The sequence below is a fragment of the Perca flavescens genome, chromosome 23, assembly GCF_004354835.1.
Source record: "Perca flavescens isolate YP-PL-M2 chromosome 23, PFLA_1.0, whole genome shotgun sequence".
Lineage (NCBI taxonomy): Eukaryota > Metazoa > Chordata > Actinopteri > Perciformes > Percidae > Perca > Perca flavescens.
In genome coordinates, this window is record NC_041353.1 from 6,816,990 (window position 1) to 6,830,955 (window position 13,966).

General features: G+C 31.7%; 1 protein-coding gene across 1 annotated transcript; it reads right to left on the bottom strand.

Moving 5' to 3' along the window:
• Window positions 1–7,318: 7,318 nt before the first annotated feature.
• On the bottom strand, window positions 7,319–13,739 carry LOC114549820 (tetraspanin-9). Its single transcript, XM_028570071.1, has 9 exons — window positions 13,487–13,739; window positions 11,758–11,799; window positions 9,812–9,891; window positions 9,488–9,679; window positions 9,179–9,253; window positions 8,974–9,072; window positions 8,698–8,829; window positions 8,196–8,279; window positions 7,319–7,765 (listed from the first exon to the last, which is right to left on the bottom strand). The coding sequence occupies exons 3-9, from the start codon at window positions 9,872–9,874 to the stop codon at window positions 7,694–7,696; spliced, it is 717 nt and encodes a 238-aa protein (XP_028425872.1). The 5' UTR covers window positions 9,875–9,891; window positions 11,758–11,799; window positions 13,487–13,739; the 3' UTR covers window positions 7,319–7,693.
• Between the last annotated feature and the right edge of the window lie 227 nt (window positions 13,740–13,966).

Here is a 13,966-nt window from a genome sequence, read left to right on the forward strand (position 1 = left end):
TTATCACTTTATCCAACATACTATACTATGGCTTTTATATCAATTTATTTGACATACTATACAACGACTGTTTTATCACTTTTTTGACATACTATACTATGGCTTTTTTATCACTTTTTTCGACATACTATACTATGGCTTTTTTATCACTGTTTTCGACTTACTATACTATGGCTTTTTTATCTCTTTTTTCGACTTAGTATACTAGGGCTTTTTTATCTCTTTTCGACTTAGTATACTAGGGCTTTTTTATCTCTTTTTTCAACATACTATTCTATGGCTTTTTATCTCTTTTTTCGACATACTATTCTATGGCTTTTTGTCTCTTTTTTCGACATACTATACTATGGCTTTTTTATCACTTTATTAGACATACTATACTATGGCTTTTTTATCACTTTTTTTGACATACTATACTATGGCTTTTTTCGACACACTATACTATGGCTTTTTCATCACTTTATTCGACATACTATACTATGGCTTTTTCATCACATTTCTCGACATACTATACTATGGCTTTATTTGATATACTATACTATGGCTTTTTTATCAATTTATTCGACATACTATACTATGGCATTTTTATAAAATTTTTGACTTAATATGGCTTTTTTTGACATACTATACTATGGCTTTTTTATCACTTTATTCGACATACTATACTATGGCTTTTTTATCACTTTTTTTGACATACTATACTATGGCTTTTTTATCAATTTATTCGACATACTATACTATGGCTTTTTTATCACTTCATTCGACATACTATACTATGGCTTTTTTATCACTTTGTCCAACATACTATACTATGGCTTTTTTATCACTTTATCCAACATACTATACTATGGCTTTTATATCAATTTATTTGACATACTATACAACGGCTTTTTTATCGCTTTATTCAACATACTATACTATAGCTTTTTTATAACATTTTTCGACTTACTATACTATGGCTTTTTTTGACATACTATGGCTTTTTTATCACTTTTTTCGACATACTATACTATGGCTTTTTTATCACTTTTTTCGGCATACTATACTATGGCTTTTTTATCAATTTATTTGACATACTATACTGTGGCTTTTTATCACTTTATTTGACATACTATACTATGGCTTTTTTATCACTTTTTTCGACATACTATACTATGGCTTTTTTCGACATACTATACTATGGCTTTTTTATCACTTTATTTGACATACTGTACTATGGCTTTTTTATCACTTTTTTCGACATACTATACTATGGCTTTTTATAACTTTATTTGACATACTATACTATGGCTTTTTTATCAATTTATTCGACATACTATACTATGGCTTCATTCAACATACTATACTATGGCTTTTTTATCACTTTTTTCGACATACTATACTATGGCTTTTTTAGACTTACTCTACTAGGGCTTTTTTATCTCTTTTTTCGACATACTATTCTATGGCTTTTTGTCTCTTTTTTCGACATACTATACTATGGCTTTTTTATCACTTTATTAGACATACTATACTATGGCTTTTTTAGACTTACTCTACTAGGGCTTTTTTATCTCTTTTTTCGACATACTATTCTATGGCTTTTTGTCTCTTTTTTCGACATACTATACTATGGCTTTTTATCACTTTATTCGACATACTATACTATGGCTTTTTTATCACTTTTTTGACATACTATACTATGGCTTTTTTCGACATACTATACTATGGCTTTTTCATCACTTTTTTCGACATACTATACTATGGCTTTTTCATCACATTTCTCGACATACTATACTATGGCTTTATTTGATATACTATACTATGGCTTTTTTATCAATTTATTCGACATACTATACTATGGCTTTTTATCACTTTTTTCGACATACTATACTATGGCTTTTTTTTGACACTATACTATGGCTTTTTTATAACTTTTTTCGACATACTATACTATGGCTTTTTTGACATACTATACTATGGCTTTTTATCACTTTATTCAACATTATATACTATGGCTTTTTCATCAGTTTATTCAACATACTATTCTATGGCTTTTTTATAACATTTTTCGACTTACTATACTATGGCTTTTTTTGACATACTATACTATGGCTTTTTTATCACTTTATCCAACGTACTATACTATGGCTTTTATATCAATTTATTTGACATACTATACTATGGCTTTTTTCAACATACTATACTATGGCTTTTTTTATCACTTTATTTGACATACTATACTATGGCTTTTTTATGACTTTATTCAACATACTATACTATGGCTTTTTTATAACATTTTTCGACTTACTATACTATGGCTTTTTTTTGACATACTATACTATGGCTTTTTTATCACTTTTTTTGACATACTATACTATGGCTTTTTTATCACTTTATTTGACATACTATACTATGGCTTTTTTATAACATTTTTCGACTTACCATACTATGGCTTTATTTGACATACTATGCTACGGCTTTTTTATCACTTTTTTCAACATACTATACTATGGCTTTTATATCAATTTATTTGACATACTATACTACGGCTTTTTTATCACTTTTTTTGACATACTATACTATGGCTATTTAATCACTGTTTTCGACATACTATACTATGGCTTTTTTATCACTTTATTTGACATATTATACTATGGCTTCATTCGACATACTATACTATGGCTTTTTTATCACTTTTTTCGACATACTATACTATGGCTTTTTTTTGACATACTATACTATGGCTTTTTTATCACTTTATTCAACATACTATACTATGGCTTTTTTATAACTTTTTTCGACATACTATACTATGGCTTTTTTTGACATACTATGGCTTTTTATCACTTTATTCAACATTCTATACTATGGCTTTTTCATCACTTTATTCAACATACTATACTATGGCTTTTTTATAACTTTTTTCGACATACTATACTATGGCTTTTTTTGACATACTATGGCTTTTTATCACTTTATTCAACATACTATACTATGGCTTTTTTATAACATTTTTCGACATACTATACTATGGCTTTTTTGTCACTTTATCCAACATACTATACTATGGCTTTTATATCAATTTATTTGACATACTATACTATGGCTTTTTTCGACATACTATACTATGGCTTTTTCATCACTACATTCGACATACTATACTATGGCTTTTTTCAACATACTATACTATGGCTTTTATATCACTTTATTAGACATACTATACTATGGCTTTTTTATCACTTTATCCAACATACTATAGCTTTTGGCTTTTTTATCACTTTTTTTGACATACCATACTATGGCTTTTTTTATCACTTTTTTTATAAAATTTTTTGACTCACTATACTATGGATTTTTTTGACATACTATACTATGGCTTTTTTATCACTTCATTCGACATACTATACTATGGCTATTTAATCACTGTTTTCGACATACTATACTATGGCTTTTTTATCACTTTTTTCGACATACTATACTATGGCTTTTTTTGACATACTATACTATGGCTTTTTATCACTTTATTCAACATACTATACTATGGCTTTTTTATAACTTTTTTCGACATACTATACTATGGCTTTTTTTATCACTTTTTTTATAACATTTTTTGACTTACTATACTATGGCTTTTTTCGACATACTATACTATGGCTTTTTTATCACTTTATTTGACATATACTATGGCTTCATTCAACATACTATACTATGGCTTTTTTATCACTTTTTTCGACATACTATACTATGGCTTGTTTAGACTTACTCTACTAGGGCTTTTTTATCTCTTTTTTCGACATACTATTCTATGGCTTTTTGTCTCTTTTTTCGACATACTATACTATGGCTTTTTTATCACTTTATCCAACATACTATAGCTTTTGGCTTTTTTATCACTTTTTTTGACATACTATACTATGGCTTTTTTTATCACTTTTTTTATAACATTTTTTGACTCACTATACTATGGATTTTTTTGACATACTATACTATGGCTTTTTTATCACTTCATTCGACATACTATACTATGGCTATTTAATCACTGTTTTCGACATACTATACTATGGCTTTTTTATCACTTTATTTGACATATTATACTATGGCTTCATTCGACATACTATACTATGGCTTTTTTATCACTTTTTTCGACATACTATACTATGGCTTTTTTTTGACATACTATACTATGGCTTTTTATCACTTTATTCAACATACTATACTATGGCTTTTTTATAACTTTTTTCGACATACTATACTATGGCTTTTTTTATCACTTTTTTTATAACATTTTTTGACTTACTATACTATGGCTTTTTTCGACATACTATACTATGGCTTTTTTATCACTTTATTTGACATATACTATGGCTTCATTCAACATACTATACTATGGCTTTTTTATCACTTTTTTCGACATACTATACTGTGGCTTTTTTAGACTTACTCTACTAGGGCTTTTTTATCTCTTTTTTCGACATACTATTCTATGGCTTTTTGTCTCTTTTTTCGACATACTATACTATGGCTTTTTTATCACTTTATTAGACATACTATACTATGGCTTTTTTATCACTTTATTTGACATATACTATGGCTTCATTCAACATACTATACTATGGCTTTTTTATCACTTTTTTCGACATACTATACTATGGCTTTTTTAGACTTACTCTACTAGGGCTTTTTTATCTCTTTTTTCGACATACTATTCTATGGCTTTTTGTCTCTTTTTTCGACATACTATACTATGGCTTTTTTATCACTTTATTAGACATGCTATACTATGGCTTTTTTTCGAATTTACTCTACTAGGGCTTTTTATCTCTTTTTTCGACATACTATTCTATGGCTTTTTGTCTCTTTTTTCGACATACTATACTATGGCTTTTTTATCACTTTATTAGACATACTATACTATGGCTTTTTTATCACTTTTTTTTGACATACTATACTATGGCTTTTTTCGACATACTATACTATGGCTTTTTCATCACTTTATTCGACATACTATACTATGGCTTTTTCATCACATTTCTCGACATACTATACTATGGCTTTATTTGATATACTATACTATGGCTTTTTTATCAATTTATTCGACATACTATACTATGGCTTTTTATCACTTTTTTCGACATACTATGGCTTTTATCGACATACTATACTATGGCTTTTTTTATCACTTTTTTTATAACATTTTTTGACTTACTATACTATGGATTTTTTTGACATACTATACTATGGCTTTTTTATCACTTCATTCGACATACTATACTATGGCTTTTACATCTCTTTTTTCGACGTACTATACTATGGCTTTTTTCGACATACTATACTATGGCTTTTTCATCACTTTATTCAACATACTATACTATGGCTTTTTTATAACATTTTTCGACTTACTATACTATGGCTTTTTTGTCACTTCATCCAACATACTATACTATGGCTTTTTTGTCACTTTATCCAACATACTATACTATGGCTTTTATATCAATTTATTTGACATACTATACTATGGCTTTTTTCGACATACTATACTATGGCTTTTTCATCACTACATTCGACATACTATACTATGGCTTTTTTCAACATACTATACTATGGCTTTTATATCACTTTATTAGACATACTATACTATGGCTTTTTTATCACTTTATCCAACATACTATAGCTTTTGGCTTTTTTATCACTTTTTTTGACATTCTATACTATGGCTTTTTCATCACTTTATTCGACATACTATACTATGGCTTTTTTATAACATTTTTCGACTTATTATACTATGGCTTTTTTTGACATACTATACTATGGCTTTTTCATCACTTTTCTCGACATACTATACTATGGCTTTTATGTCAATTTATTTGACATACTATACTACGGCTTTTTTATCACTTTTTTCGACATACTATACTATGGCTTTTTTATCACTTTATTCGACATACTATACTATGGCTTTTTTATCACTTTTTTCAGCATACTATACTATGGCTTTTTTATCAATTTATTCGACATACTATACTATGGCTTTTTATCACTTTATTCGACATACTATACTATGGCTTTTTTATCACTTTTTTCGACATACTATACTATGGCTTTTTTTTGACATACTATACTATGGCTTTTTTATCAATTTATTCGACATACTATACTATGGCTTTTTATCACTTTATTCGACATACTATGGCTTTTTTATCACTTTTTTCGACATACTATACTATGGCTTTTTTCGACATACTATACTATGGCTTTTTTATCACTTTTTTTGACATACTATACTATGGCTTTTTTATCACTTTATTTGACATATTATACTATGGCTTGATTCGACATACTATACTATGGCTTTTTTTGACATACTATACTATGGCTCTTTATCACTTTATTCAACATTCTATACTATGGCTTTTTCATCACTTTATTCGACATACTATACTATGGCTTTTTCATCACTTTTCTCGACATACTATACTATGGCTTTTTTCAACATACTATACTATGGCTTTTTTATCACTTCATTCGACATACTATACTTTGGCTTTTTTATCACTTTTTTCGACATAATATACTATGGCTTTTTCATCACTTTTCTCAACATACTATGCTATGGCTTTTTTCGACATAATATACTATGACTTTTTAATACATTTTTCCAACAGATTATACTATGGCTTTTTGACGAAATGCTATACTATGACTTTTTGCATAAATTCTTTTTGACATACTCTACTATGACTTTTTTTGTGGAATTTTGAGAACATACTATACTGTACCATGACTTTTTTTTTAAGATTATTTTTTGGGGCTTTTCCCTTTATTTGAAAGTTGATAGACATGAAAGGTGGAGAGAGATGGTGGATGACACAGAAAAAGGGCAGCAGGTCAGATTTGAACCCTGCGCCGCTGCAGGACTCAGCCAACATGGGGTGAGCTAGAGGCCGCCCCGACTTTTATGACATTTTGACGACATACTATACTATGACTTTTTTTTCTTCATTAGTGTAGCATGTCGAAAAAAAAGTAATCAAAATGTCATATTATATCATGTCGGAAAACAGTAAAATAAAGTCATATGCCCGAAAAAGTCATAGCATCTCAGAAAAAAGTCATAGTATAGCATGTCGAAAAAAGGCATACTATAGTATCTCGAAAAAAATTAGTCATACTACAGTAGGTTGAACAAAATAGAAAAAGCATAGATACTTTTTGACAACATATACCATGATTTTTTTGATACGTTGTCATGACATATGACTTAGATGTCGTTATTTGAGCTGCCTGTCAAAGAATGTGACTGTGTGAGTCAGTAACACTGTACACCTGAAACATCACATTTGTGAAGAGTGCTTTTATTGAACACATTAGTATACAATGCTTCTTAATGGATCCATACATAATACTTGTCCACAGGCATGGCTTTTTAATAACCACAAAGATTCTCCTTACTTTTCCTCTTCTCAGTCTTTTCTCTCGGTAGTGATTGTCAGAGGCATATCACAAATATTTTACATAACATGCATTAGAGTGTGATTTTAAAAAGCTAACTAAGAAGTTCAATAGATGAGATAATAGACTTTAGTGGAACACATTAAAACTGGCTTCTTTTTACTATAAACAAAAGGTAATATCTTATGTAAAGAAAATAAACAAAAGGTGATATATCTTATGTAACCAATATTAACAGTTTGGAATGACCACATTAATCCTGTCAGGCTTCATACTTCTTCCCGCCTCGGTGGATCTGTTGGTAAAGTGTCATCGAGAAAGCCATTCCAAGGAGCTAGCAAAACAAAAACAGTTACAAATAAGACATTTATACAATGTTGCTTTATTTAGAGTTTGAATAAGTGGTTCTCCCATACTACTCCGTACCCTGCCTCGGCTTGCTACTATACAAAACCACAACTGTTTGCTGTCCTGGTTCCACAATGGTAAAGCAATTGACATCAGGAAAATAGAAACTACACATCTTCTGTCGCAGACTGAGAACTCATCTGTTCAGACAGCACCTTCCTACTATCCATAAGGAACTATCATTGTTTCTTAATGCAGCAGTTCAACATATTTGCTAACGTTACTGTACGTGCATGACTCTTATCATTTTGTGGTATATCTAAATGGTTGAATGCACTTCTTGTAAGTCACTTTGGACGAAAGCATGAACTTAAACTAGTGCTGTTTGGATAAGTGCTTGATAAAGCGCTGCTTACCTGTATGACCAACACACACATGGCGATGGTTCCCAGAAGGTGTTTGTTGTCATCCAACCACTCCTCTACCTTCTCATAGCAACCCTAAAAAAAAAAAACACACCACCAGTAATTAGGAAAAATAAAAGAGTACTGCACATCAGAAGGGATTCAGTTTAAGGTCAAGACAGATATACAGACAACACATTTCAAAAAGGTTAAAGAATTTGAAGGCCTTGAAACTGATGATCCATTCCTTGCTTGTTTTCTTGTCTCAACTTATGTATACAATGGTGTCTTCAGTTTGGAAGAAACACAGAAATGCACACCAGCTAAAAAGGAGCTGGTTCTAACTGCATATAACCACACTCCAATATTTCAGCCATTGATGTTTGTCCACTTGCAACGACTTGAATTAGATGAAAAAAACGATACCACTCCGCAGATAGAGTATTTAGCTATCTTAATGCCACAGAGTACAAGTTTAATAGCAAATTTAAGACGTAAACAGAAACGCACTGACCCGTGTCCAGAAGGTATTCGAGGCATTGCGTCCACAGCCTGGGTAAACCTGCTGGCAGCAGCGGTCAGGAACCACGTTGTCATGCAGGGCGGTGTACCAGTCATTGTGGTTGCTCACGCCACAACATCGCCACTGGTGCACAGGCAGGAGACACAGAAGCAGATGACGTTACAAAGGTGCATTACAGGATGATAATAAAGTTTGATTAAAAACTAAAGAAATGTCAAGAAATAACTTAATACAATATAAAAGGGGATTGTTACTACATTCCTATACCTCTCCCTGTATGGTGTTCCATGCATCCCTCAGGCCGGCGTTATCGGTGTTGTACAGCACAAGGCCTTCTTTCAGGTCCTGTCTGGCATTTTCGCTCACCTGGGCAAACAGAGGTGAAGAGGTGGATCATGGGACCAGTAGTGACACGCACCCACAGCAGGAGAGAATCATAAATAAATATGAACGTACTTTAACACAGTCTTACCTTGTCGGTGTAGACAAAGAACAGGATGAGGAGGATAAGTTCGGCCAAAAGGATGATCAACAGAACGATGAAAAACTGGAGAAAGCGAAGAAAAGAGTCAGATTAAAATGATTCACCACACTACGTAATGTTGCATTTATATGAATGTAAAACAAATACATTTGATCTCCTTACTTAAAAATACACATATCGGCTTTGAGACATAAATTACGACACATAAACTTGGGGTTTGGTGGTAGGTCCTGACCTTTCTCATAGAATACTCAAAACAACACTAGTGATGCATGATGGGTATTGTAGTGTACTCACACTCAGCAGCAGGCACTTGTTCTCCTTGATGGCACCCAGGCATCCCAGGAAACCTGTCACCATGACGACGGTGCCGAGGGTGATGATGAGGTTGGCGGCGGAGAGCGACGGGAAGGAGGGCGACAGGGTGGCAAAGCTGCCCTGAGACACCGACAGCCACACGCCCACACCCAACAATCCACACCCACCCAGCTGGAAAAAAACACCGGAAACTCAGAAACTTCCTGTTGATTTAATGATTATTAAACACTTCTGTTGGTATTTTGATCTTACTACTGATTCATGGTAACTTTCTGACTGTGTGTGTGTGTGTGTAATAATTACCCAGAATAGCAGGTTGAAGAGGAAGAGCATGTATTTAACGCAGCAGATGCAACCACGAGCCATGATTAAATTGACAGGCACTGCAAGAAATTATATTTTTAAACAATATATAAAGTTAGATAAAAAGGCCTAACTGAATGATGGTCAGTCAAACATTGTGCAAGGATAAAGCAATAAATTAAAGCAAAATGCCATAAAAATCATACATTTTTTTAAAGGTCATTGTATAGTATGTAGTAAAAAGTCATAGTATAGTATGTCTTCAAAGAGTCATAAAAAAGTCATAGTATAGTATGTCATAAAAATGTATCAAAAAAGTTATAGTATGTCGAAAAAAAAGTCATAAAAGTCATAGTACAGTATGTTGAAAAGTCTTGAAAAAGTCAAAGTATAGTACTTTGTCGAAAAACGGCATAAAAGTCATAGTACAGTATGTTGAAAAGTGTTGAAAAAGTCAAAGTATAGTACTTTATGTCATAGAAATGTATCAAAAAAGTCATAGTATAGTATGTCGTCAAAATGTATCAAAAAAGTTATATGTCGTCAAAAACTCAAAGTGATAGTATAATGTTGAAATAAGTCATAGTATAGTATGTTGTCAAAGTTAAAAAACTCATAGTATAATATGTTGTCAAAATGCCATAAAAGTCATTGTATAGTATGTCGAAAAAAGTCAGTATAGTATGTCATCAAAAAAGTCATAAAAAAGTCATAGTATAGTATGTCGTCAAAAAGTGATAGTATAATATGTTGAAATAAGTCTTAGTATGTCGTCAAAAAGTAAAAAAGTCATAGTATAGTATGTTGTCAAACTGCCATAAAAAAGTAATTGTACAGTATGACGAAAAAAGTCATAGTATAGTATGTCGAAAAGTCATAAAAAAGTCATAGTATAGTATGTCGAAAAGTCATAAAAAAGTCATAGTATAGTATGTCGAAAAGTCAAAAAAAGTCATAGTATAGTAGATTGTCAAAATGTATCAAAAAAAGTCATAGTATAGCATGTTGAAAAAAGTCATAGTATACTATGTCGTAAAAAAAGTCAGAAAAAAATCATAGTATAGTATTTTGAAAAAAGTCATACTAAAATATGTCGTAAAAATGTATCAAAAAGATTATAGTATGTCGGAAAAAGTCATAGTACAGTATGTTGAAAAAAGTCAAAGTATAGTACTGTATAATGTCATAGAAATGTATCAAAAAAGTCATAGTATGTAGAAAAAAGTAATTGTATAGTATGTCATTAAAATTTCATTTAAAGTCATAGTATAGCATGTCGTAAAAAAGTCACAATAAAGTATGTTGTTAAAATTTCATTTAAAAAGTCATAGTATAGTATGTCGAAAAAAAGGCATAGTATAGTATGTCATCAAATGTCATAGACGTACAAATGCCTTAAAAATAATCAAAGTACAGTATGTCGAAAAAAGTCATATTATAGTACGTCATAAATATTTCACAAAAAAAGTCATAGTATATTATGTTGTAAAGATTTCATTAAAAAGCCATAGACAATAGGTCATAAAAATTTCATTAAAAAATTACAGTATAGTATGTTGTAAAAAAATAGACATAAGTCGTATGTTGTGAAAAAAGTGGTATGGTATCTCGTCAAAAAGTCATAGTAGACTTAATATTTTTAAGAGCCTTAATTGTCTATATATTAACTTTTTAAGACCCAGTGGACACACAAATCATGACATACTGTATATTATAACAACTGGCTAGGGTATGGTCTTCTTTACGGTATAAGGCATAATTGAATGTTTTTCGCAACTTCTTTAATCTTTTGGAAGTTGTTTGTGTCATCATGATCACAAACCAGACATTACACTGTAGCTCACCAACCTCTTTGTTTCCCGTAACATCACACTAACTGTAAACATTGTGTTCTCCCTGTGGAGTCATGCTGAAACCACACAAACACAACAAGGAGATACACTTACCACTTCAACTAGCAGGATAACGGAGAAGCTCTAGTGGTGTACCTGGAACACATATGTGTACAAACATTTATACTATATATTGTTTACAAGCTATCATTGAAAGTGATGATTTAGGTTTACAGACAAAAAATCTTTCAATTCAAAACAGAGGAGTGGAAACTGAATACTTTAAATATCGGGGCTAAAGTGTCTTGATCCTGTGTCAATGTTGGTAAACTAAGAAGTAGGGCTGAAACTAATTATTTTCTTGATTTGTTCTTTGGTCTATGAAAGATTAGAGTACTGTTAGTAAGACATTCCTTCTGATCACATGAAACCTGAAACTGTTAACTGCACGAGTGTACGGGCAGAAAACAGTTAGACTGCAGGATATGTTAAAGGATACATCCGGTTTCTTTTGTCAGAAATTAAACACACACAAGTGAAGAATTTGACCTACCTATACTATAAATAAGCATGTGTTTCTCAACTAAGAAACACAATTAAAACATACGTTACTGATCCATCAACAAAAAAAAATGCATTTTGATGTTATTTAGGTTCATCTTTACATTTAGACCAACAGCGGTCTGTTTACAGTTACTTACCTTTTTATTTGTCATGCCAAACATCTGGCCCATCCCACATGTGGTTACAGACTATCTGACAAAACATGCACCTTCAAGTGATACATATAAAAAAACATCACTTACTTAGGTCAAGTTCTTCTATATGCTTTCAATCAAGAGATGTATGTAGTGAACTGCTACATACCTACAGGTTATTCTGATGTTAAAGGACTTTTTATCATCTCTGAGGCTTTCTTCAAGTATCAACTTTAAAATTTAAAAAAGAAACCTACAAATAGAGCTAGACTGATAATCAGTCTCTATATAACATAATGTATCATGTACTGTAGCTATATGTTGGCCAATAAATAACATTAAAATTACAGTACAGAATATATATTTGAGATATTAAATTTAGTATTGTTGTTGCCTGTAGTAGTTTATCAACCAGACAGCAGTAACAACTACTGAACTCAATACATCCCAATTATTTAAATTTAAATAATTGGGATGTATTGAGTTTAGTAGTTGTTACTTTAGGGATAGTAGTAGTTGTTACTTTAGGGATAAAGATCTTTATGAGAAATGTTCATCTTAATAATATAAAATAAATAAAATATATCAGTTAGAGCAGCAGTGATTAATCGATTAGCTAAAAGTCTACAAACAGAAAATTAATAGCAAATTGTTTTGTTAGCAGATTAATAGTTTACGTTCAATTTCGAAGCAAAAATCTGCTTCTTTGAAGCCATTACCTTGAATTTGGAAAATAAATAGACATTTTTACCTACTCATAGATGTAGCTACTTTAAATAGACTACTTGATTAGTTAGTGCGCCATGGAGCACACACTTTTGTAATGAAAACTGCTTTTATCTAGCTAGCTACTATTTTTATTATTAGAGTGATGTCCTCTCCTAAGGCTCTCTGGTCTTGACGTGACGTCACTGGACTGAAGTTTGCGGTTTTACAAAAGTTTGGTAAAAAAAGAACAAAAAAATAACCGCTAGAATCACTACCACATCCACTGATTATAAACTTTCGTGACAACAAAACACGTCGACGTTTGCTTACACAACTAAAACCGCTCCATGAAGGCTCGGGCCGTGATTGTTTGCATGTCCATGCGACGAGGGGAAAAAAAAAAAAAAAAAGAGGGACAGTTGAGCTAGTTTTCCTACCGTTGACTATGACCTCATCACCCCGATAACGTCTCAAGACTCAGCCGTTAAACAAGTTTCACATGTCGGCTTAACTTCTGCTGCTTTCCTCTCACAGCATCACTCGTTGTGGAAACGTAAATCCGACGGTTGTAAACAGCTAAGAAATCAGCTTTAAAGTTCCGTCGATGGCTAGAGAAGAGGAGGAGGAGGGTAATGTCTTTAGAGAGGGTGGAGCCCGGCGGAGGAAGGACCCGGGAGTGGAGGCGTGTCTGTCTGTGCTGGAGACATGGACCAGCCGGCCAAAGACCCTAGCTGGCTAGCTGTGTAAATATGGCTGTTAAAAATTACAGGACATATTTGTTGATTCTGGCTGAATCACACGGTTTTATCAATTATTACAAATATTATATACAACATTTTGCTACAGAAAATAGTCAAATTCCAGTGGAGGAAAGTAAGTAGGCTAGATGTACTCAGGTAGGATTGTAGCTAGCTACA